At 46.2% G+C, this 26,338-nt stretch overlaps 1 protein-coding gene across 1 annotated transcript in view; it reads right to left on the bottom strand.

Annotated features, from left to right (window-relative positions):
- Window positions 1–26,338, bottom strand: part of RIPK3 (receptor interacting serine/threonine kinase 3) — an 87,095-nt gene that overhangs the window by 24,139 nt on the left and 36,618 nt on the right. The window contains exons 4-9 of the mRNA XM_068271527.1: window positions 20,022–20,164; window positions 17,614–17,663; window positions 5,726–5,884; window positions 5,542–5,630; window positions 1,752–1,890; window positions 1,444–1,529 (exon numbers count right to left, since the gene is read on the bottom strand). Coding sequence (XP_068127628.1) covers window positions 1,444–1,529; window positions 1,752–1,890; window positions 5,542–5,630; window positions 5,726–5,884; window positions 17,614–17,663; window positions 20,022–20,164 — 666 coding nt within the window. The remainder of the gene's footprint in view (window positions 1–1,443; window positions 1,530–1,751; window positions 1,891–5,541; window positions 5,631–5,725; window positions 5,885–17,613; window positions 17,664–20,021; window positions 20,165–26,338) is intronic.

Here is a 26,338-nt window from a genome sequence, read left to right as displayed (position 1 = left end):
AAAAGACGTTTCTCGAATAGCCATGCTGAGCACAGCAGATCCCTGGTAGAGTCAATCAATGTCATTGAATCTGCCAAAATGGATTTTAGATGCAAATGTATTAAAGGAAGGAAGGTTCAAGCAGAACTGGAGCAAAATCAGTGCAGAACAAGTGCATAAGTGGAGCAGCTGCTCAGATCGACCAATCGGAATGCTTGATCTGGGCAAATACTCTACTCCATATTCCATGTTTGCTCGTTTTCCTTGCACTGGTTTTGATGAACCTGCCCCAGTGTGAATAATACATCACCACAAGATTGAACGAATACTTTGTCTACATGTATATCTGACTGGAGCCTGTAGAGTGTTCTTCTGGGATACCAATAATCAGGTCAGCTTGCATAGCTGACTGCCTTCTAATATTTGTAGTCAGATTGCCAACAAGTCTTATGTTAAATGGTAGTGATTAGTCAAACTTCAAGTCAAATACTGTAATAAGCCATTATATCCAGTGGCGTACCTAAACCATTTTGACACCCAGTGCTGGATAATTAAATGACACCCCCCCCCAGTGAGTGCGGCGTGCTAAACGCTCCATGACACTGCTCTGGTTAGAAATGTGTGTGGAGTGTGTGTGGAGGGGGAGGGTGCCATTGTTAGGCATAGGTGAGGGAGGGTAGTGTTAGGTGTAGGTAAAAGTAAGGTTAGTGTTAGGTGTATGTGGTAGGGGTTAATGTTGGGCATAGGTGGTGGGGGTCAGTGCAAAGTGTAAATATAGAGTTAAGTTAGGCCATTGTAAGTGGGGGTGTCAGTGTTAGGAAAAGGTGAGCAGATTCTAAGGCATAGGTGGGGTGGGGCTAGCTCAATCATCAATGAATACTTTGCATTGATGATTGAAGTACCCCCGCCCCACCTATGCCTTCTCTGTCCGCAGCCCACCTCCTCCAACACTAACTACTGCAGAGTATTGCGAGCGGAAGGAAGCCGCGGCGGGCCAGTATCTCACTTGTTCCACGATGCGTCCTCCTGTCACCGTTCAGCTCTCCCCCTATCGCCCGGCGTGTCTTCCTGCATTACGTGATTACACACATACAGGAAGACATGCCATCACTAGGGGGAGAGCTGAGCCCTGAGAGGAGGTCGGACATTGCTGGACTCCAGCGGTGGAATAAGTGAGTTAACGACACACCGCGGCATGGCAGGAGGTCTCTGGTGTCACCCCCCCTGCGATGTTGACACCCGGAGCGGATCACTCCTGCCGCCAGCCCGTTCATACGCCACTGATTGTATCCCAAGAAATCGGCAAACTGCTTTCCCTGTAGACAACAATTGCCTCAATTATGGATACCTGTACAGAGTTTCCCTAGGCCGGCTACATTTTACTCTGTTTTTTCAACTCTAATCATTTTTGCTCTCTCTCCCGGTTGTAGAAGACATACCATCTCTTATTGATTATTTACTTACTTGTGGTCTTGGCACGTAAGGCTGTGGTGAATACTGGCGAGGTGATGTAAGCAAATTACTGTTAGCAGGCCTTATTGGTGCAGATTCTGCAAGTAAAAGAAAATTAAGCCATTGTTAAAATACATTCAAAAAATAACCCCAAAGTTTAGGTGAAGTAGTGCAATGTACTGTTCCTGTATAATACATCATGAGTAACACTCTTCTCACTCGCCATCTGCAGCTCAGCATGAGCATCAGCTAAATTTATAATGCAGCTGACAGCAGAAAATCACCTGAAAGAGTTTGTGAAATGCATACCCATTACTTACTCTGCAAGGCGGATGGAGGCTGTGAAAAGTGGAGAGTTTGGAAATTGTCGATGATTTCTGCCACATCTGAAGTGTTTGCAGATGCAGCACTTGAACATGATGGGATATTTGTTTTGATGGTGGAAGGATCTGTGCAATTCTAGAAAAACAGTGAAAAGTCCCCTGAATAAATGCACTCTGATTTGTCAAACATACAGTAAAGTTATAAAAGTGAACATACAATATTGCATTGACCTTAAAGTTTTTGTTATATAAACAGTAACCCACCCCATTTTTATTCGCAAGCTTAACCTTCAGTAATCATACTGAAAAAAATGGCAAGCTGTAGGCATATCGATATTTAAATACTTAATACTTATTTTTTTTTCTTTGTTATGTGTTATATATACATTTTGTGGACTGTTTATTTTCAAAATATACTTTTGAACAATGTGCAATACTGCTAAGTGCATTCTTATTATTGTAATTATTTTACCTTATTTAATTAGGCTAGGTCCACCCTAGACACAGTTGCAGGACGGACACTGCAGTCCGGATCCAGGGAAGATTAGGGGAAGTACCCACCGTACTGCAAACTGATGAAAGTGCATCAGTTTTGCATCAGTTTCCGTTCAGGTTTTTCCCTGACAGAAAACGTCTCTATCATTAGGAAGGAGTGGGAGGATTTTTTGGGCCAATCATAAAGCTCAGGCTATCCGTTTTCACATCAGTTTTTTGCCTGTGGAGCTGGAGATGCGTTTTCTCATTGCTTTTCACTACCCCTGCGTGTATCCGTGGTCCTGATCCGTAGCGTGAAAATGCAGCAGATCTGGACCTTCCGTTCAGGTTTTGAAAACGGGTCCCCGCAAACGCAGACGGATCCGTTTTTTACTTGGGTGAGGCTGGCTGCTACTTTGAACATTAGTATCCGGGACTCCGTTTTTCATCAGGTTTGAAAAACGCAGCCACAGATACCAGCTCTAATACCATATTGGATTAATCCTACATTTTATTAGAGTACATGATTGTATACCTGAGTATATTAGTGTTGCTAAAAAGTTTTCTATTGCATAACCTCTATTTCATTATATAATAGTTGAAGCATAGCTAACGGTACATGATTGCAATGGTACAGTGTGTAAAATAAAGCTTTGTTCAATTCAAACCTCTACATGCCTAGAAGGTGCAAATCTGAATTAGAAATAAGAGAGTAAACATTACATAAAGTAAACCCCACTGTGCTGCAGTCATTGTCCAGACCAAGGCTGCTGCCTGTGTTCATTCTGACAAGATGCAGCTCAAAGCAAACACTTTCCTGAGCACCTCTCTCCCTGCATTAAGCCATTTGGCCCCATTACAAAGCTAGTACATCTAACACTGGAAAATGCTCAGAGTATAGGCGTGTATGAGTCATAGACTGGCATATCAAACATAAAGGAGATTTATAAGGAGGAAAGTAGACCAAATTAAGCCATTTAATGAAGACACATCATTATAAAAAGCTCTATTCTGTTACAGATGTGAGCTCCAGCCACCTCACATCAATCTTATGGTGGGCTTGAGTAAAGCTGGCCATGCAGGTGAACTTATTAATTTATTAATAATTATTCAATAATGTATTTATTTATTAACACCCCGCCCCCCCCCCCCAAAAAAAAGAAGATGGACAAGTTTCCTGAAAACCAAAACCAAAGAATCTACTGTAAGACATAGTGTACAGAAATAAATCTCCTGAGTGATCGATTGGAATGCAAAACAAACCTACACACACGTATGATGGCTCTCCCATCCAATCTTTTGTCCCCCCTCCAGCTCATACAGGGGAGTGGAGCCTAATGCTGGGAATACACGGTTCGTTTTTGCCTTCGTTTAAACCTTCGATTTGTTCGGTAAACGAATCGAGTGTTGAAAACGTATGTGAAAATAGTCATAATCTCATTATAGTTTCGATTAATAGACCCCAAAAACGAACCACTAGTGATCGAACATGTTTGATATTATCTCTCTTTATCCATCTAATCGAGCCATTGGTAGGCTTGATGGCTGTTCAGATCGATTATATATTCGTTTATGCTAGTCCGTCCCTGTAAAAAGGGATTTTCGTTTCGTTTCTTTGCAGCCTTCGATCATTGGAAAAACGAAACCATCAGAATCGAAAAAAAAAACGAAACCGTGGGTGGTGATATTAACCGTATGACCGATTATTTCGGGATCGAAAAGGACAAAAGGCACAATCGAAACGAAGGTTTAAACGAAGGCAAAAACGAACCGTGTATTCCCAGCATAATGGTTCGTTTCCATATACTGCGCTTTCATGCGTGCTTATAGACTGCCATGTCTGCAGTTTCCATTCATGCGAGGCGATTCACCACTGAATAACAGCACATGGTTTGCTGTATTTCGTGGCACTTCAGCCCGCAATCCCATTCAATATAATGGATAGGATCGCAAGCCCCGCCCCCCACCGGGAGTGACTTTGCGCTGCATGTAAACGAGCCCTAAGGCACCTAGGGAACAGAGCGAAAGCAGGGAGTGAGACAAAACCATACGTTCTGGTACCATTCATTAATATGTACTCACACAGGTATGGAACTGTAAACAGTAAAACACATGCCTGCACAGCATTCCTTAGTTCACCAGGGTATGTTGGTTCACTTCCTCTATCACAAACCATAAGAAAGTCCAAAAGAGGTTGCGCAAAGTTCCACTATATAGATGCAAATTGTCTATGTTCTCCAAACAACCTCCCAGTTTATGCACAAATGCTTCCTTTCCACATTAGCATTATTTTCTTAAAGGGGCAGTATGGCAAAAATGTTTACATTTAAAATATGTGCAAACATATACAAATAAGAAGTATGCTTTTTTCCAGAGTAAAATGAGCCATAGATTACTTTTCTCCTATGTTGCTGTCACTTCCAGTAGGTAGCAGAAATCTGACAGAAGCGACAGCTTTTGGACTAGTCCATCTCTTCATGGAGGATTGTCAGGGATTTATTTATTTTCAAAAGCACTTAGTGAATGGCAGTTGCTCTGTCCAACTGCCAAAAAACTGTATAGCGAGCAGGGAGGCTGGCCAGCATCATTGTTTAAATCCTTTTTAGGTAATATATTTATAAAGAATAAAAGCCTTTACTGAGAATCCCCTATGAAGAGATGGACTAGTCCAAAACCTGTTGGTTCTATCAGATTTCTACCACCTAATGTAAGTGACAGCATTATAGGAGAAAAGTAATTTATGGCTCATTTTACTCACACATCTTTTACATTTTACAATGTTTCGCCATAGTGTTCCTTTAAACAGAAAAGCCACCACCACACCCGCAGTATGACACTCACCATCTACTAAGACCTTTGCTCAGCTCTAGTCGCACCTTGGGACCATTAAATGGTCGTCCCCCACCTCACTGGCAAATCCTGTAACCCTACAAACGTAACAAGGAGGGCCCCTCCAGCATGAAGCAGGTGGTTTTAGGACAAGGCGGTCAGCTCCGGGCACTGAAACCAGGTGCCCCATTGCAGCAATATTATGCTGCATGAGGGCGCATAAGGATAATCGGGGCTCCAGTGGTTTCTGGACCCTGAATTACATCTCCCTCTGAGTTGTGACAACTCGGGAGGGGGAGTTTTGTGGCAGCAGGGAGAGCCGTCATTTGGCTCGCCCTGCACCCAACACACTGGCCACATGTACATTTGTATGACTCTAGCATTACCAATCCAAAGATAACCTCAAATTAAAAAGCCTCTGTAAAAGGGTGTTCTCTTACTTCCAGCTTTATACATGAAGGACCATCTTGTACTATCCACTCACCACCATTAACTTTACTGTATCAAGTTCTGCAAGTGTAATATCCTTTTCCTCAAATGCTGATAAAATATTTTCCCACTGGCTACAGCATTCTGTAAGAAAAAACCCATGTTAATCATCATGTCTTTGTATTTTTTTTTATACCAAAGTTTGCCCATATAGTTCAGTAGAAAGGGTATGTGCTTACCAGCAAAGGGAGGCCTTTGTGTGCAATTGCTGTCCCAACAACGCTTAGTTAATTCAATAGCTTTGTCTAGATTTTTTACCGAGCTCACATTTCCCAAAGACTGAAAGCATGGGCGCTGACCTCGACAGACACATGACTTTATCAGTTCAGACTGAAAAACTAACAAAGGGTAATAAATGAACAAAGTTAGTTTGCGACTAGTAGAATTCCATATTCTCATATATATTCTGATTGCAGACTGATAACATCTTCATCTATTCCTCAGTCCTAATTGTCATAACTCAGCACATATTTGCTGTTAACTTGACTTCTGTCATGAACGATGCTCTACCATTTCCTGCCTGTTGGACTACCCTGGAATTTCATTGCGCCACCAGCAGAAGGATCTGAAGACTATACACTGTCCTGAACCTCTACCATCCACCAGCAGGTATCCTGTTACTGTGGGCGGTCCTGTGAAGTATCGCTTAACATGTTAATTGTCATAGTAGCGGCTGTTAGTGAAGTATTGCGGTAGTGATACGTCACAGGACCGCCCGCATTGAAAGTTATGCGCGTTGCTAAGGAAGCAATGCGTGTAACTAAGGGAAGGCCCTCTCCTACACAGGAGTGAGCGCTGCTATGTAAGGCGTGCATAGCACACACTACTGCACATTAAATAGGACCTCCAGAGTAAAAATGAAGATCCGTCAGCCTGCAAGTAAAGGAAAGTTATATTTACCCGATTAGTCTTGTCCCGCGATGCCGTCCTGTAGTCCCTGCATCACTCGACTTCCTGCGCCTGGCCCCGCTTCCTCTCTCTCCCCGTAGAAAAACACCAAGCTATTTACTGCAGCTTGTCGTTTTTCTCTGCAGAGAGAAGGCGGGGCCAGGTGATGCAGGGAGTTCGGGATGGCATCGCGGGACAAGACTTCTCGGGTAAATATAACTTTCCTTGCAGGCTGCCGGATTTTCATTTTCACTTATGAGGTCCTCCTGATGCTGCGCTGCTTTAGCTTGATGAATCAGGCTCATGGTCACACAAAACTCCAGAAATGGGCAGGGCAAAATTATCGGCACCCTTTTAAAATTGTGGATAAATAAGATTGTTTAAAGCATGTGATGCTCCTTTAAACTCACCTGGGGCAAGTAACAGGTGTGGACAATTTAAAGTGGACCTGAACTCAGAATGTCCTCTCTGCTCTAAAAGATGCAAACATGTATTTGTTACAGCTGATACAAATTCTAAAATATATCTGCATACTCCTGATTCATGGAAGCAGGCATATTGTTTACAGCCTGTGCTTTCAAATGGTCTTATCTGCTTATCTGCCATAGGCCGTCGTGACACAGGGGAGGATCAAATCACAACTAATGATTAGACACAAATGAGGGGGAATTACAAGGCTAAACTCTCTAAATACATTCAGGGTGCATTTCTCTATGTTTTCCTTCTGTCCTGAGCAAGAGTTCAGGTCCACTTTAAAAATCCCACCTGAAAACAGTTAGTCTTTGCATTGTGTGTCTGTGTGTGCCACACTAAGCATGAACTACATAAAGAAGAGAAGAGAACTGTCTGAGGGCTTGAGAACAAAAATTGTAGCAAAATATCAACAATCTCAAGGTTACAAGTTCATCTCCAGAGATCAAGATTTGCCTTTGTCCACAGTGCGCAACATTATCAAGAACACAGACATAAAAATGCAAGACTACAGTTTGCCAAAAAAAATGTACTTGAGTAAGCCAAAGTCCTTCTGTGAAAATGTCTTGTTACATAGTTACATAGTTATTTTGGCTGAAAAAAGACGTCCATCGAGTTCAACCAGTACAAAGTACAACTCCAGCCCGTCCCCCACATACCCGTTGATCCAGAGGAAGGCGAAAAAAACCCCACCAGGCATGGTCCAATTAGCCCCAAATGGGAAAAATTCCTTCCTGACTCCAGATGGCAATCAGATAAAATCCCTGGATCAACATCATTAGGCATAACCTAGTAATTGTAGCCATGGATGTCTTTCAACGCAAGGAAAGCATCTAAGCCCCCTTTAAATGCAGGTATAGAGTTTGCCATAACGACTTCCTGTGGCAATGCATTCCACATCTTAACCACTCTAACTGTAAAGAACCCTTTCCTAAATAAATGGCTAAAACGTTTTTCCTCCATGCGCAGCTCATGTCCTCTAGTCCATAGGTTCTCAACATGCGGTACGCGTACCCCAGGGGGTACTTCTGATGGGTCCAGGGGGTACTCGGGCTTGATATACTTAACCAAGAATAACAAATTTAGAGATTTAGAAAATTATAATTCTTATTTAAACAACACCAAATTAGTATTTTAGCTAATTAAAATCAATAATAAATGCTTGCACATTGTTTAGATCCAATTATCATGTACTACGATTAAATATATATTTGTCAAGGGGTACTTGTGATCATGTTTACTATTCTAGGGGGTACTCGATGAGTACAGGGTTTTAAAAGGGGTACACACTAATAAAATGTTGAGAAACACTGCTCTAGTCCTTTGAGAAGGCCTAGGGACAAAAAGCTCATCCGCCAAGGTATTATATTGCCCTCTAATGTATTTATACATGTTAATTAGATCTCCTCTAAGGCGTCTTTTCTCTAGACTAAATAAACCCAGTTTATCTAACCTTTCTTGGTTAGTGGACCAATGAGACCAAGATAGAGCTTTTTGGTAAAGCACATCCTTCTAATGCTTACCGAAAATGGAATAAGACATAGAAAGAAAAGAACCCAGTACCTGCAGTGAAATATGGTGGAGGTTCAATGATATTTTGGGGTTGTTTTGCTGCCTCTGGCGCTGGGTGCCTTGAATGTGTGCAAGGCATCATGAAATCTGAGGATTACGAAAGGATTTTGGGTCGAACTGTAGAGCCCAGTGTCTTGGGTCTTCCAGCAGGACAATAACTCTATACATACGTCAAAAAGCACCCAGAAGACTTGGAGCAGTTTGCAAAGAAAGAGTTGTCTAAAATTCCGGGTAAGCGCTGTAAGAAGCCTATTGATGGTTATAGGAAGCAACTAACTAAATATTAAGTAATGCCAATAATTTTGTCCAGCCCATTTTTGGAGTTTTGTGTGACATTATATCCAATTTACTTTTTTCCTCCCTTTTTTGTTTGGTTCCAAAACACACAAACGGAATAAACATTTGTATAGCAAAACATGTTTTATTACTGCAATACTTTTCTGTGAGAAATACTTGATTTTCTGGAAAAAAAATTCTGGGGTGCCAACCATTTTGGCCATGACTGTAGATAGCCAGAGTATTGGTTGAATGTGTGTACACTGCATGTCCTGGTTTGTGGGCAATTCCCTGTATATATCTTTTATTGTGAGTGATTGCGTGTTGTTTGCACTCAATTTGCATTTAATTTGTATGCATTTTTTACATCATATCGCTTGCAATAAATACTATTACACAAATACTATTGTTTCATTGTCAGTATCTCAGCAAAGTGTGGTCATTTCCTGATTACATCGTCTAAGTCAAAGAAGCAAGATAAGCAGCATTCAGTCATTCAGTTTGCACCAGATTGGCCTATTCACTGTAGGTGGGTAAAGGTAGAGACTCCCCTCTCTCTGTATTGTGTTGGTGGTCTGGGGTCCTTTGCATGCATTCTAATACTCTACTGTTTCTCCTGCTCTTTGCAGTAATTTTTCTTTAGGGATGATGTGGTTAAAGCAACTCTTGCTTTAAACCTTGTAATGCTAAACAGTGTGTAAGACTACTTATTACCCTGCCTCACCAACCTCTGTACATCACTTAAAGGGTAGGTCTAAGGTAAAAAAAAACCCAAAACAAAAAACAGATCTACTTACCTGGGGCTTCCTCCAGCCCCTGGCAGCCTATCTGTCCCTCGCTGCAGCTCCGGTGTCCCGGCATCCTCTCTATTGTAGATGCCGACCTCGCGAGGTCGGCATTTTGTGCACCTGTGCAAGCGAGGACGGCATCTGCAACAGAGAGGATGCCGGGACACCGGAGCTGCAGCGAGGGACAAATAGGCTGCCAGGGGCTGGAGGAAGCCCCAGGTAAGTTGTTTTTGTTTCACCTCAGATGTTTCCTTTAAGAAATGAGTCTACAGGACACACTGTTGCATTATAATGGATTTGGACTTCTGAGTATGATATCTCAATCACAGAGACTGCAGACCTCCCCACCTCTTTCAGGTTCACCTGGGCAGCACAGAGCTGCAGTTCACTTGGAAACCTCTTTAACCTTGTTGTGCCAGACAATACTTTGACTGTTGCATTGTATGATACATGGAGCATAGGTATGGTCACTGCAACTGAGCTTCCACACCAGAGATTAAAATCACATGTGTTCAAACACAGCCCTCTGCAGCTCTTTTGTTAAAGCAGTAGGATTAGCCATACTATGCCAGGGAAAAAAAAACCACATACATAGGTAGATAAATACTTGATCTACTTACATAACACATGTATTGTACTGTCCACATTTTGATTTCAGCACAGGGCTACAGTTCACCTGGGCGGCACAGGGCTGCCGTTCACCTGGGCGGCACAGGGCTGCCGTTCACCTGGGCTGCACAGAGCTGCACCTCACCTGGGAGGCAGAGAGCTGCAGTTCACCTGGGCGGCACAGGGCAGCAGATCACCTGGGCGACACAGGGCAGCAGATCACCTGGGCGGCACAGGGCTGCAGATCACCTGGGCGGGACAGGGCTGCAGATCACCTGGGCGACACAGGGCAGCAGATCACCTGGGCGGCACAGAGCTGCAGATCACCTGGGCGACACAGGGCTGCAGATCACCTGGGCGGCACAGAGCTGCGGATCACCTGGGCGACACAGGGCTGCAGATCACCTGGGCGGCACAGGACTGCAGATCACCTGGGCGGCACAGGGCTGCAGTTCACCTGGGCGGCACAGGGCTGCAGTTCACCTGGGCGGCACAGGGCTGCAGTTCACCTGGGCGGCACAGGGCTGCAGTTCACCTGGGCGGCACAGGGCTGCAGTTCACCTGGGCGGCACAGGGCTGCAGTTCACCTGGGCGGCACAGGGCTGCAGTTCACCTGGGCGGCACAGGGCTGCAGTTCACCTGGGCGGCACAGGGCTGCAGTTCACCTGGGCGACACAGGGCTGCAGTTCACCTGGGCGACACAGGGCTGCAGTTCACCTGGGCGGCCTAGGGCTGCAGTTCACCTGGGCTGCACAGAGCTGCACCTCACCTGGGAGGCATAGAGCTGCAGTTCACTTGGGCGGCACAGGGCTGCAGATCACCTGGGCGACACAGGGTTGCAGATCACCTGGGCGGCACAGAGCTGCAGATCACCTGGGCGACACAGGGCAGCAGATCATCTGGGCGGCACAGAGCTGCAGATCACCTGGGCGACACAGGGCTGCAGATCACCTGGGCGACACAGGGCTGCAGATCACCTGGGCGGCACAGGGCTGCAGATCACCTGGGCGGCACAGGGCTGCAGTTCACCTGGGCGACAAAGGGCTGCAGATCACCTGGGCGGCACAGAGCTGCAGATCACCTGGACGACACAGGGCTGCAGATCACCTGGGCGGAACAGGGCTGCAGTTCACCTGGGCGACACAGGGCTGCAGATCACCTGGGCGGCACAGAGCTGCAGTTCACTTGGGCGGCACAGGGCTGCAGATCACCTGGGCGGCACAGGGCTGCAGTTCACCTGGGCGGCACAGGGCTGCAGTTCACCTGGGCGGCACAGGGCTGCAGTTCACCTGGGCGGCACAGGGCTGCAGTTTACCTGGGCGGCACAGGGCTGCAGTTTACCTGGGCGGCACAGGGCTGCAGTTCACCTGGGCGGCACAGGGCTGCAGTTCACCTGGGCGGCACAGGGCTGCAGTTCACCTGGGCGGCACAGGGCTGCAGTTCACCTGGGCGGCCTAGGGCTGCAGTTCACCTAGGCGGCACAGGGCTGCAGTTCACCTGGGCGACACAGGGCTGCAGTTCACCTAGGCGGCACAGGGCTGCAGTTCACCTGGGCGGCACAGGGCTGCAGGTCACCTGGGCGACACAGGGCTGCAGTTCACCTGGGCGACACAGGGCTGCAGTTCACCTGGGCGGCACAGGGCTGTAGTTCACCTGGGCGGCACAGGGCTCTGCAGATCACCTGGGCGGCACAGGGCTGCAGATCACCTGGGCGGCATGGCTGCAGTTCACCTGGGCGGCATGGCTGCAGTTTACCTGGGCGGCACAGGGCTGAAGTTCACCTGGGCGGCACAGGGCTGCAGTTCACCTGGGCGGCACAGGGCTGCAGTTCACCTGGGCGGCACAGGGCTGCAGTTCACCTGGGCGACACAGGGCTGCAGTTCACCTGGGCGACACAGGGCTGCAGTTCACCTGGGCGACACAGGGCTGTTCACCTGGGCGGCACAGCAGGGCTGCAGTTCACCTGGGCGGCACAGGGCTGCAGATCACCTGGGCGACACAGGGCTGCAGATCACCTGGGCGGCACAGGGCTGCAGATCACCTGGGCGACACAGGGCTGCAGTTCACCTGGGCGACACAGGGCTGTTCACCTGGGCGGCACAGCAGGGCTGCAGTTCACCTGGGCGGCACAGGGCTGCAGATCACCTGGGCGACACAGGGCTGCAGATCACCTGGGCGGCACAGGGCTGCAGATCACCTGGGCGACACAGGGCTGCAGATCACCTGGGCGACACAGGGCTGCAGATCACCTGGGCGGCGCAGGGCTGCAGTTCACCTGGGCGGCGCAGGGCTGCAGTTCACCTGGGCGGCGCAGGGCTGCAGTTCACCTGGGCGGCGCAGGGCTGCAGTTCACCTGGGCGGCACAGGGCTGCAGTTCACCTGGGCGGCACAGGGCTGCAGTTCACCTGGGCGGCACAGGGCTGCAGTTCACCTGGGCGGCACAGGGCTGCAGTTCACCTGGGCGACACAGGGCTGCAGTTCACCTGGGCGACACAGGGCTGCAGTTCACCTGGGCGGCCTAGGGCTGCAGTTCACCTGGGCTGCACAGAGCTGCACCTCACCTGGGAGGCATAGAGCTGCAGTTCACTTGGGCGGCACAGGGCTGCAGATCACCTGGGCGACACAGGGTTGCAGATCACCTGGGCGGCACAGAGCTGCAGATCACCTGGGCGACACAGGGCAGCAGATCATCTGGGCGGCACAGAGCTGCAGATCACCTGGGCGACACAGGGCTGCAGATCACCTGGGCGACACAGGGCTGCAGATCACCTGGGCGGCACAGGGCTGCAGATCACCTGGGCGGCACAGGGCTGCAGTTCACCTGGGCGACAAAGGGCTGCAGATCACCTGGGCGGCACAGAGCTGCAGATCACCTGGACGACACAGGGCTGCAGATCACCTGGACGACACAGGGCTGCAGATCACCTGGACGACACAGGGCTGCAGATCACCTGGGCGGAACAGGGCTGCAGTTCACCTGGGCGACACAGGGCTGCAGATCACCTGGGCGGCACAGAGCTGCAGTTCACTTGGGCGGCACAGGGCTGCAGATCACCTGGGCGGCACAGGGCTGCAGTTCACCTGGGCGGCACAGGGCTGCAGTTCACCTGGGCGGCACAGGGCTGCAGTTCACCTGGGCGGCACAGGGCTGCAGTTCACCTGGGCGGCACAGGGCTGCAGTTCACCTGGGCGGCACAGGGCTGCAGTTCACCTGGGCGGCACAGGGCTGCAGTTCACCTGGGCGGCCTAGGGCTGCAGTTCACCTAGGCGGCACAGGGCTGCAGTTCACCTGGGCGACACAGGGCTGCAGTTCACCTGGGCGGCACAGGGCTGCAGTTCACCTGGGCGGCACAGGGCTGCAGGTCACCTGGGCGACACAGGGCTGCAGTTCACCTGGGCGACACAGGGCTGCAGTTCACCTGGGCGGCACAGGGCTGTAGTTCACCTGGGCGGCACAGGGCTCTGCAGATCACCTGGGCGGCACAGGGCTGCAGATCACCTGGGCGGCATGGCTGCAGTTCACCTGGGCGGCATGGCTGCAGTTTACCTGGGCGGCACAGGGCTGAAGTTCACCTGGGCGGCACAGGGCTGCAGTTCACCTGGGCGGCACAGGGCTGCAGTTCACCTGGGCGGCACAGGGCTGCAGTTCACCTGGGCGACACAGGGCTGCAGTTCACCTGGGCGACACAGGGCTGCAGTTCACCTGGGCGACACAGGGCTGTTCACCTGGGCGGCACAGCAGGGCTGCAGTTCACCTGGGCGGCACAGGGCTGCAGATCACCTGGGCGACACAGGGCTGCAGATCACCTGGGCGACACAGGGCTGCAGATCACCTGGGCGGCACAGGGCTGCAGATCACCTGGGCGACACAGGGCTGCAGATCACCTGGGCGACGCAGGGCTGCAGATCACCTGGGCGGCGCAGGGCTGCAGTTCACCTGGGCGGCGCAGGGCTGCAGTTCACCTGGGCGGCGCAGGGCTGCAGATCACCTGAGTGGCACAGGGCTGCACCGCTGCTGTTAACAGTACAGTCAGCTGGACATTTAGAGAGTTTAACATTTCCTACCATCTCACCTTCATACAAATCTCACTGGTTAGTTAACCTTGTGGCATACACTCAAAGGCTTGACAGGTAGGGCGGGGACAGTGTCAGGGTTTGCTAATATATGGGGTGGCTGGATAGTGTACTAGCTAGAGACACCATCTTTTGACACAGGATTCTAATCCTTGCTACAGCTGGTTACCAATTAAAAATGGAGCCTGTGGGCTAGATTCCCCAACACTACAGGACGGCCTACTGAGTTTGCCCTTAGTGGCACCAGCTCTCAAGCTCTTTGAATCCAACAGGAGAAAGAAGATATACAACATTATTATTATTATTAGAAAGAAAGATAATTCAATGCACTCCAATAGTGACATGTGGATTAGACGTTACAGCGGGATGACTAGTTTATTTCACAATCTATTTACCTAATTCTTCAATGCCACAGAAAACAGAGGGCAATGAAATTGGAAACACCATCAGAAATTGTCAAATTAAGCTTCAGGAGCAGAACTCCTTCAGGAACTCTACTACTGGGTTCTGACCATTAGGGATGAGTGAGCGCAGTTCCATGAGAAGCAAAACTGTACCTGCTCATGTCCGAGATTAGGGCCACGACAGAGTGCAGAGCCATGTAGTGATGAGCACAAGTTACGCCTCATAATTCGCATTTACACATTGTAATCATAATGAATTTTGTATGTAATTGTAATCATTCGTAATTTTGCGTAATTTGTTGCGTAATTTTTTGCCGGCTTTAGCAGTTAATTGCAAAGCCCCCCATACATGCTATTGCTACCAAAATTGCTACGTATGTTAAGAAGAATAGTGGGTACAAGTCAAACATTTTTTTCTTGTAGTTTTTGAGAAAATCATTTTTACAAAATGCTAAGAAAAATGGTTTTTAAACTGTCATTTTTTTCTGAGTTTAAAAACCATTTTTCTTTGCATATTTTACCACTTCCCGACCGCCTAACGTGGAATGGCGGTGGGGCAACGGCTCTCATTTCTCCGCGACACATGCATGTGTCATCTCGTGGGGAACGAGATTTGATGGGAGCTCGCACGATTGCTCGCTCCCGTCAGCCTGCACAGCAGACCCCAGAGATCAGCCTGCCAACCAACAATCGGTGCTGGCGGGCTGTTTGTTTTATTTATTAAAAATGGATTTATATAGCACGGACATCATATGCAGTGCTGTACAGAGTATATTGTCTTGTCACAAACTGTCCCTTGGAGGGGCTCACAATCTAATCCTTGCCAAAGCCATATGTCTATGTATGTATAGTATAGTGTAGTGTATGTATCTTAGTCTAGGGCCAATTTAGGGGAAGTCAACTAAAAATAGCAGCAGCAATCGAATAGCACCAAAGGAAAGCTCTATTTGTGAGAAGAAAAGGAGGTAAAATTCATTTGGATGGTAACGTATTGTAGAACAGAGGCGCCAAAATGTTCCTTTTGGCGCCTCTGTTCTACATTACGTTATTATTAATATCCACCCCTGGTGGAGGGGGATACCCCTTTTCTCCTATCTACAGAGAGTGACTTCTTAATCCTGAGTGGGGACAGGTTAATCTCCTCACCTGCTTATACAGTGGTTGCCTGGAGGTAACCCTGGTTTGTGAGTATAAATCTATACTTGTTCCATACACCCAATTGCCATTACTTACTACACTATATCGGGCTCTCGGTTCTCCTCTCTTACATATATTTGGATGTTAAGTTGTATGACAGAGCCATAAACCGTTAAAGTTGTGAAGTGCCGAATTGTAAAAAAATGGCCTGGTCGCTAGGGGGGTATAAACCTCTGGTCCTCGAGGTTAAAATAGATTTTCTCAAAAACTAAAAGGTCTTTTTAAAAAAATTATTTTTTTGACTTGTACTCACTATACAATAGCATGTATGTGGGGTTGCTATTAACCACTAAATTACACAAATATTCATGCAAAACTACTAATGATTATTTAAAATCAACTGCATTAACAATTTATAATTACGTATAGGTGTCATCGCATAGGTATAGGTGAAATTTTGCATAATCATTACGATCTACTGATTACTGGTTACGATCATCACTGGTGTCACGGCAAGAAGACATCATCCAGGTAAATGAACCCTCCATGCTGCGATCACTGTCTCGGAGATGAGCGAAACTGTGCTTGCTCTTACTGGCCTTTCTTACCCCAGGTACCTCATGCATAGTACATTCCTGCTACGTCTTATTTTAGAAAATTAAGCTGAGGGGAAAAATATGTATTGTTAGAAAGTACATTTGTTACTGGGTTACCCTGGCCATTACTAAGCAGGTAGGCTATTTGTTTTGTTTACATGCTGAGTGTGGTTTTTAAAAATACTTAATGAAGCATAAAGGCTGCAGGAAGCTTTGGGTTGGCCAGAAGTCTATTCCCACAGATAGCATTGTACAGAAACTATGCAAGACAGCTGACCTTTCCAAAGACCGATCTATCACCTTCTCTTGTAATGAGAATTCATTCTATCCTAAGCAGTACCAGGTACATTGCGCTTAGCTAGCAGATTCACTGGCAGGTAATCCTGCCGGCAACTTGAAATTATACATCCGTGTGATATCCCTTATATTCCAAATGTATAAGCAGCAGGACTTGCTGGCTTCATACACTGACCCTAAACAAGAAGCACAACTTTGACTCATGTGTTGATGTCTGCAGAGGGCAGCTAAGCGTCAAGTTTCCCAGTAAGCAAATTATGCCAAATTCCTGAAGTTTTGGTAAGTTTGTCTTCACAGAAGATAGGAAGGATATTGCTAAAATGTGTAACACAGAGATCCAAGATGTCTCAAAACTGTTACTGAAATCTGCTTGGTTAACAGGTTATTCAACTGAAACAAACAAAATCTGTGTTGAAAGATAGGAGAATGCTGCCACAGGTATAAAATCAAAATAGTCAGTTTAGTTCCAAGCTGCAGAAAAGTAACATAAAATTTCCATATTCTCCAAATGATTAGCACCTCATTAACCAGCTCTACTGGTAACTGCCTTGTTGTCAGACACTAATATATACTACATTCAGTCACACACATGGATATCCAGTAGACGGTATGAAAAAAATATGTCCATGCATGTACACAGCAGGTGGAAACCTACTCCAAATATGAATATATATATAGAACACTGCTATTCCTACCACTCACTATAAGAATTTCTACATGTGAGTCTGATACAGTCCTTGCGCCACAGTTTTCACTGTTATATTTCTTCCACTATTAAACTAAAATCCAAGAAACAATGGAATATGTGAAGGATGTATTGCTCTTCATTTGTACAATAGGGGAAAGCACTATATTTGTTTGGCTGTATAGGAAATGACAGGCTTGATCTAGAATGCTGGTCATTCAACATATAGAACAAATAGAACATAAAATGTTAAACTAGGCTTGAACTTACCTAGATAAGGCTCTTCTCCTCTAAGCACTACTGCCGACAGTATGGCAAAACTAAAAGGAAGAAAAATGTGATAAGCATGAGATAAATGTATTTCTTTTTGACAAGTTTTTTTGTAGTTGAAGGAATGCATTGTCATGCAGAGGGAGTCCTCGGTTAATGAACAAGATAGGGACTGTGTCTCTGTCACAGAGGTGCCTGGCTCTTCTACTGACCACATATGCTATTGCTCCGTTGTTATTGCCTGGTGAAGCGGGATCAAACCTGCGAAACGCGTTGCATATTTGGAGTTCATAAATAAAATATATTGACTGTCTTTACTACAGTCGTTGTGTGTCTACTTGGATGAGGTAAGTCCACCACTACCTCCCACTACCAAGAATTTGGTTTTTAAGCTCATTTAGCTTCCTTTTATCCTCTTGGCGCCTCTGTTCTCCTGCATAATATTGAGTCCACCCTGGGTGGAGGGTTGAACCCCATAGAAGATTTTATTTTTTGTCACAAGTTAGTGGAAAATTACACTTTGTGAAAAAAAACAAAAATCAATTTCCGCTAACTTGTGACAAAAAATTAAATCTTCTATGAACTCACCATACTCCTAACGGAATACCTTGGGGTGTCTTCTTTCTAAAATGGGGTCACTTGTGGGGTTCCTATACTGCCCTGGCATTTTAGGGGCCCTAAACCGCGAGGAGTAGTCTAGAATCCAAATGCCTCAAAATGACCTGTGAAATCCTAAAGGTACTCATAGGAAGTTGGGCCCCTTAGCGCACCTAGGCTGCAAAATAGTGTCACACATGTGGTATCGCCATACTCAGGAGAAGTAGTATAATGTGTTTCGGGGTGTATTTTTACACATACCCATGCTGGGTGGGAGAAATATCTCTGTAAATGGACAATTGTGTGTGAAAAAAATCTCATTTACAGATATATTTCTCCCACCCAGCATGGGTATGTGTAAAAAAACACCCCAAAACACATTATACTATTTCTCTGGAGTACGGCGATACCACATGTGACCCCTTTTTGCAGCCTAGGTGCACTAAGGGGCCTACAGTCCAATGAGCACTTTTAGGCTTTACAGGGGTGCTTCCAATTTAGCACCCCCAAAATGCCAGGACAGTAAACACACCCCACAAATGACCCCATTTTGGAAAGTAGACACCCCAAAGTATTCAGAGAGGGGCATGGAGAGTCCGTGGCAGATTTAATTTTTTTTGTCACAAGTTAGCAAAAATGGAAACTTTTTTTTTTTTTGTCACAAAGTGTCATTTTCCGCTAACTTGTGACAAAAAATAAAATCTTCTATGAACTCACCATGCCTCTTAGTGAATACTTTGGGATGTCTTCTTTCCAAAATGGGGTCATTTGGGGGGTATTCATACTATCCTGGAATTTTAGCACCTCATGAAACATGACAGGTGCTCAGAAAAGTCAGAGATGCTTCAAAATGTGAAAATTCACTTTTGGCACCATAGTTTGTAAACGCTATAACTTTTACCCAAACCAATATATATACACTGATTTTTTTTTTTTTTTATCAGATATGTAGCACAATAAATTTGGACAAAAATGTATGTAGAAATTTTACTTTATTTGAAAAATGTCAGCACAGAAAGTTAAAAAAAAACAAAATTCATGTCTTTTTTTTGATGAATATAATAAAAACTAAAAATTGCAGCAGCAATCAAATGGCACCAAAAAGAAAGCTGTATTAGTGACAAGAAAAGGAGGTAAAATTCATTTAGATAGTAGGTTGTATGACTGAGCAATAAACCGTTAAAGCTGCAGTGGTCTGAATGGAAAAAAAGGCTCTGGTCCTTAAGGGGTGAAGAGACTGCGGCCCTCAAGTGGTTAAAGACCTCTGCAATTCGCCCTGGCATGCTGCCAGACAACTTCTGGGCCAAATCCTGACTGATGGCAACCTATTCTTTCATAGTGAATGCTTGGGGTTTGTCAGAATTTGCGGGTTTTTGTTTGTCCATCCACCTCTTGAGGACTGATCCCATATTCTCAGTTGGTCTGGGGAATTTCCTGGCCCCGATTTATTTGTTCTTTGAGCCACTTAGTTATCACTATGGCCTTATGGCACGATGCTACATGATTTTGGAAAAGTCATTGTTCTTCACCAAACTGTTCTTGGATGGTTGGAAGAAGTTGCTGGTGGAGGATGTTTTGGTCTTATTTTGAGGCAAAACTGTGAGTGAGCCCCCTCCCTTAGATAAGAAGCAGTCTCACACATGAATGGTCTCAGGATGCTATACTGTTGCCATGAGACAGGACTGATGGTAGTGGTCACCTTTTCCTATATGGACAATCATTCTACCAGATGCCCTAAACATTATAATTATATAATTTATACATAATTATAATAACAATTATTACATTAATTAACAATGCCATGTAAGTACCTGTATATATCAGTGGACTCGCTTGGGCTGTATCCTTCTAGAAATGCTTCAGGAGGCATGTAATCTAAAGTGCCACCAATTTCTCCACCTTCTCCACATGAACTAGATGTACTCGTGTATCTGGATAAACCAAAATCTGTAATCTGGAAGCAGACCAATAAACGTTTAGATTTCTCATTTTTTGTGCCTTACATGACTACCATATATACTCGCATATATGCCGACCCGGCAATGAGCCGAGGTACCCACTTTTCCCTCAGAAACCAGGAAAAAGTGATTGACTTGCTTATAAGCCCCCTCCCCAGTATAGCCCCCTTCACAGTAGCCAGATGTGCCCCCAGTACAAGTCAGCACCCCACCCCTCCATAGCCAGATCTACCACAAGGATGATACAGCTGTGTCTAAAGACGCCACTAGATGGGGTCATATAGTACAGTTATGTTGCAGAGGTGGCACACCATACCCAAGGTGCGGGTCCTGTGACCTGTAAATGCTGAGCCCAAGCATCCAGGAATTCAACAGTAAGGCAAAGAGCCTAGGTCAGGTCAGCACACCATTTTGAGATGCAAGTTGTCTCAATTTATTGCTTCATAAGCACTTGTAAATGACAATTGTTTCGGGGCCGCAGCGGGTCCCCTTCTTCAGATAGTGCAAACAAACCATTCACCAAATCAGTGCACATCAACTATATACTTTATGAGGTGGATAACCACCCATGACAATCAAAGAGCAACTCCTCCCATCACATGTAAGCAACATTGCAGATCTGTACAATACAGTCATCATATATGTGAAACTTCATATTTACAAAGTATATGCAAAAACTCATGCCATCTCAATTAAGCATCCAAGCTGATTAATCGTGCTCTGCCAGTTCAAGGTGCCCACGGAGGCAGTGTTCACTCACCCCCAATGTGTCAGTCAATGCCAATAGGGGCGGAAATCCATCCCCATTCAAACCTAATAGATCGGTGCTTCGCGCCACGGCTAATGCAGCCTTTTATCGTGCGCTCTGAGTGACTGTTGTCATAGTAACCGCGTCACTTCCATCGCGGGCTTGCCCTCCGTTACGTCACATCCGCTATGCGCCGAGATCGTCGCACACCACGTCACCGTGGTAACCATCCGGCCAACCCCTACAGCATGCGCCCAAAACGTCGCATTGGAGATCATGGTGGAAACCGCCCAGCCCATCCCACCAAGCGAGCAACGTCACGTGGTGGGTATGGGCCAGGGGACCAACGGCCAATCATGGCTCTCTGATCGCTGTCAGTGTAGTGGGTGCGTTGCCTGGCTGCCATAGCAACCATAAACAATGTTTCCCACTACACACAACTGCATACGGCTCGCACCAAAGGGGGTCATGCCACTGCAGGACAATACGCGCTAAAAAAACCGAGTATGTTGGCACGGATATGACACATAGGTGTGGGCACTGCTCCGTAGCACACCAATTTATACTCATGGTACATTACAACCCTGATCTGAGAACAGGCATAGGACCCATGGCAGCCATATTATCATATGAGTCTGGTCAGTGCCAGATATAAAAAGTATTTTTCTGACCCTAGGAGTGGAAGGAGATATTACCTCAGGGATTACTAAAATTGCAACACAGAATATTGTACATACATGTTGCAGTGCCCTTGTGGACTAGCATATGTGGGGAAGACCACGAATGCCTTTAAAGTACGCTTCCAACATAACAGGAGTGACATTGATTGGCCATTGAGACACTGAAAAAAGGTAAAACTTTAGATGTAACTAACCAAGTTCAGAAAAAAAGCCGCGATCACAATCCTCATATCCTGCTTGCTCCCAAGTAAAAGATATAAGATCACCCTGTAAAATAAACTTTATATAGCACAGTACTGCATGACCTGAACCACCCAGTGATTCACTCAAAAGAAGGGTGCAATGAGAGGCCTCCACCGGAAACACTATACTTGGGGGGGAAGGATGCTCCCCCTTAGTGGGTCACACTCACCGAATCCCCTCTTGTGTCTCAGCGTATCAGCCCTCCAATCTGGGCACAGCACCTTAAAACCAACCTTTAAAAATACAAGAGCAGGACTCGCATAGCATAAAAACCTTCAGAAGTTTATTGCCAAAAAAAGCATAAAATATGCGTACCAAATGTAAAAACAATAAGCGCTTATCTGTTGGTGCCAGCCACCGCCGCGGACGGATCCCGCTGCACGCGCACAGTCCCCGCTAGCTTCACTTCCTTGATGCGTCCCACGTGACTCCCAGGCTCCGCCCTACGCGTTTCTTCAAATGACCCTGAGTCGCAGGAAGTACATGCAGCAAAAACACTACAGACTTGTAATTAAAAGAATATTTGTCATAAAAAAAAAAGATTTTAACTTACTTTGGGCTTTTTGCAGCCCCCTGGAATCCTCCTGATCCCCTGTGGCCAGCAACGTCAACCCCACAAAGCTAGCTTGTCACCATGAGTTGCCAGTTACTGCCCATGCAGGGCCCTGAGCAGTACGCACCTTAGCAATTTGAGCACTCCCAGCAGGAGCGTGATCAGGGTGCGCGTGACTCGGGCCGTGTATGTGCAGTAACCGGAGACTCGCGGCAATGGGACAGCTTGGTTGGAGGGGATCAGGAGGATGTCGTGGGCACAGGAGGACTCCAGGGGGCTGCAAGAAGCCCCAGGTAAGTTAAAATAATTTTTTATGACTTAAATATTCATTTAAAACAACACTGTAGACAGATAACACAGCCTTACCCTTAGTTTACAGTGTACAGTATAAAATCTGACAAGTCTACTCTAAAAATACAAACTATGTTTCATAAAAAAAGGAAAGCTATGCCATGTTGTTCCACGTTTGGGGAAAAAATTCCACATTGAATACGTTAAGGCCTAGATGCTCGTATAGGCAGAGAGGGAATTTACACAATTATTCTAGTACTGTAAATGATAGCTGCAGTCCTGCCAGCTGAAAGCTGCAGATGCTACTGTTTCTGCATGTAAACACATACAGTATAGCAATGTTTTATAAACTTTTTTCCCTAGCATTGTCAGGAAAAAGTTTATAAAATATCAATCTTTCTTGCTCCCCGTTTAATTGTAGCGCAGTGTATCGGCATGTCTTACCTAATCTGTGTTGCCCACGAGGATTGCCAACCTCTTCTCTTCCAAGCAGCTCGCGTTAGAGAACGGTTTGTGTTTATTGCGTCATCATGACGCGATCAATACAAGCCGGTCACTAGGGGCAGCCGCATGGAAGGGAAGAGGTTGGCAATCCCAGCGGACAAAGTGGATTTGGTAAGATACACTGAGCTACAATTACACGGGGTGCAGAGACACAGGGAAAGAAGCAGGGACAGTGCAGACAGAGGGGGGACTATACAGGGAATCCCTGATGTGGCGTTTCCATACTGAATTATAAAATAAAAGTTGTGCCTGGAAGTCAGATGTAAGAGTACAGCTTAATAGCACAAAGTAGAGAAAAAGAGACACTGAGAGCCCAATATAGTGTAGTATGTACTGGAATGTGGAATAATGGGAAAGTATAAACGTGTTATACTCACAAACATAGGCGTAACCTTGCTCCCACAGGCAATGGGGGAGCATACTGTTGGTACACGGTTCAGTAAATCACAGAGGCGCCTGGCGTTTACTGAACCTTGTACTGTTGTCTGCTCCTCCATTTTTATTGCCTGAGGAAGCAGGGTTACGCCTGCGAAATGCGTTGCAACTTATCGTGGAGTATGCCAATAAATCGTATGTTTAAATAATTGACAGTATCTAGTGTCTGCTTATAGGAGGTAAGTCCACCACTGCCTTCCAAGCATTTTTTAACTATTTTAAGATTGTTTTTACTTTTCTGGCACCTCTGTTCATCTTGCAGTAATAACACAAAGGTTGCTTTTCAGCCAGGGCTCTTTCTGCTCATAACAATTTGATAAACCACTGAACCTGTTATCAGCAAACTATCAAGTGCTGTATGCTTTTCATGGCCATTTTCCCTTTCCATGTATGATTGTGAAGGAAAGAGTACATGGTTTCCTACATTAACAGCTGTTGGCAAGAGGCATGCTGAGGGCCTTTCAGCAACTGCTGAAGAGCTTTCATTGCTGTGTACAAGCCCTCACTGACCATTCACTGAAATTACTGAAGCAAAAATGTTCCAGTCATCAGCAGACCTCAAAGGCGATTTCATATCAGCGCCAGTCATGCCAGTGATTTACCAGTCAAGTGGAAGCCAGTGACAAACACACAGTCCTATCACAAAAAGGCATTGTTGAACATAACCTTTACTCAGATATATCCAAATAATAAGAGAATGTAGCGTCAGCTGGACAACGATTTCTTTTCTAGTAGACGTTTCACCACTCCTACTGAGTGGGCTTCATAATTTCTAATTAATGACGGATTACAGGTATTTTGCTTCTGGCCAGTGGTCTTAACTCCCAACATAATTATGGGTATGGTTGCATATATCTCGATACATGACAATACAAACATATAGCACTACCTAACAAAGGATATTGCCTAACCTTAATCCCCACCATGGATACCATGGACTATTCTAGAGAGCCAACCAACTAGCTAACAATAAATATAAGTGCGTGGATCCACCGTATTCCAATCTCTAGAAAACTTGTATAAATAAAGTTCTTGGCCAGAAAAAAAGGGATTGTGCACAATCAATTCCTAAAAATATATCTGTTCCATAAAAATCCAGAAAGCCAAGTCCAACTGGCCTTCAAGCCAGGGATAATGTTAGTCATTTATGGCAACTCCTAATGATCCATATAGTTTGTAATCCACAAAAGGTTGGCAGAGGTATGTATAGACATGAAGAATAAAAAGCATACGACCTGTTCATATAGCATCTTCATGGGTGATCCCTCTGCGTGCAAACCAGCGTTGATGCGAGGAAAGACTTTCAATTTTCACTCCTCACTGGACAACTTTGCCATTTTATTCAGCTGGTTGCGGCGGTATGTACGTCGGATGCTTAAGCAGCAATGGTTGGCGTGGAATCGTTGCTTGTGTGACCTGAACTCCACAGCCAAAATCCTCACTGTGTCCAGCACTAGGGATGATCGGAACAGGCGATTTTTGATATCGTGGAAATTCCGGATTCCACGGTAACGAAATTCCATAACCGCTACATTTCGGCGGATCCCCGCGGTATTCTGCGGAATGCCGCATTCCGGCGGAACCATTTCCACAATGTTAAAGTGAACCTAATGGATGTTTCCTTTTAAACAAATACCAGTTCCCTGGCAGTCCTGCTGAAAACTTTGGCTTTAGTGGTGGCTGAATCACAATCCTGATTACATTTTTTTTTTTTTTTTGGAGCAGCAGGAGTTGTCGTAGGCCATGGGACCTAGAGGTGGTTCCACAGCAGTCATAACAGCAAAATTTTAATTTAGTCTGTCCAATTTTCAGCGTGAATCAGTGAGAGGGGCCTTGTAATTATCACTGTTCCATGACTCGTTCATTTTCATGAACGTTAGTATGTCCACATTGTCTGTGGACAGACGGGTCTGTTGGTCGGTGACCACCCCACCTGCAGCACTAAATACTCGCTCAGAAAGAACACTGGCGGCGGGGCATGCAAGAACCTCCAGTGCATACTGAGCGAGTTCAGGCCAGGTATCCAGTTGTTTTGTCCAATACTCCATAGGGTCATCATTACTCACCATATTGTCTGGAGCACTGGCTGACCCCCAAGTAATCATTCACCATACGGGCCAGCCGCTGGCGTTGACTACTTTGCCCGCTGGTGGTGCTGCTGCTAGAAGTAGTATCTGGCATTGGCTGATAAAATTCCTTCAACATACTCAGCAGGTTCACAGATTGGCTATTGGTGCTGCTGCTGGGAGTGGGACCACCAGACCCTTGCTGAGTATGATGAGGCTTGGTAGCTTGGGCCCAGGATACAGGTGCAGGAAACTCTTCTTCTACCCAACGAAGAAGGGCATCCCGGATTTGGCTCATCCTGGCGTCTGCTTGAGAGGGAGGTATGAATTGCCGCATTTTCCCCTTGCACCGGGGATCTAAGATGGTGGCCACCCACATTTCGAGTCTTGATTTTAGAGTTTTGATCCGGGAGTCCATACAGAGGCACTGGATCATATGCGCAGCCTTAGGGAAGAGATGTCTGCCATTAATCACCTCTTCCTGGTTGTCAGAACTGTCGTCATGTTCCAGCTCCACATCATCAGAATCTTCTTCCCACCCCCGGACAATGGGCTCTTCAGCTTCTACAAGCTCTGCCTCCTCATCCAGGACTTGAGCATGCTCACTCACTCCCCCACTTGACTTCACTTCACTTCAGTAGGGCTTCCTC

Source organism: Hyperolius riggenbachi, chromosome 1, assembly GCF_040937935.1.
Source record: "Hyperolius riggenbachi isolate aHypRig1 chromosome 1, aHypRig1.pri, whole genome shotgun sequence".
Taxonomy (NCBI): Eukaryota; Metazoa; Chordata; class Amphibia; order Anura; family Hyperoliidae; genus Hyperolius; species Hyperolius riggenbachi.
Note: the sequence above shows the minus strand (reverse complement) of the source record. Positions and strands in the feature narration are given on the sequence as shown.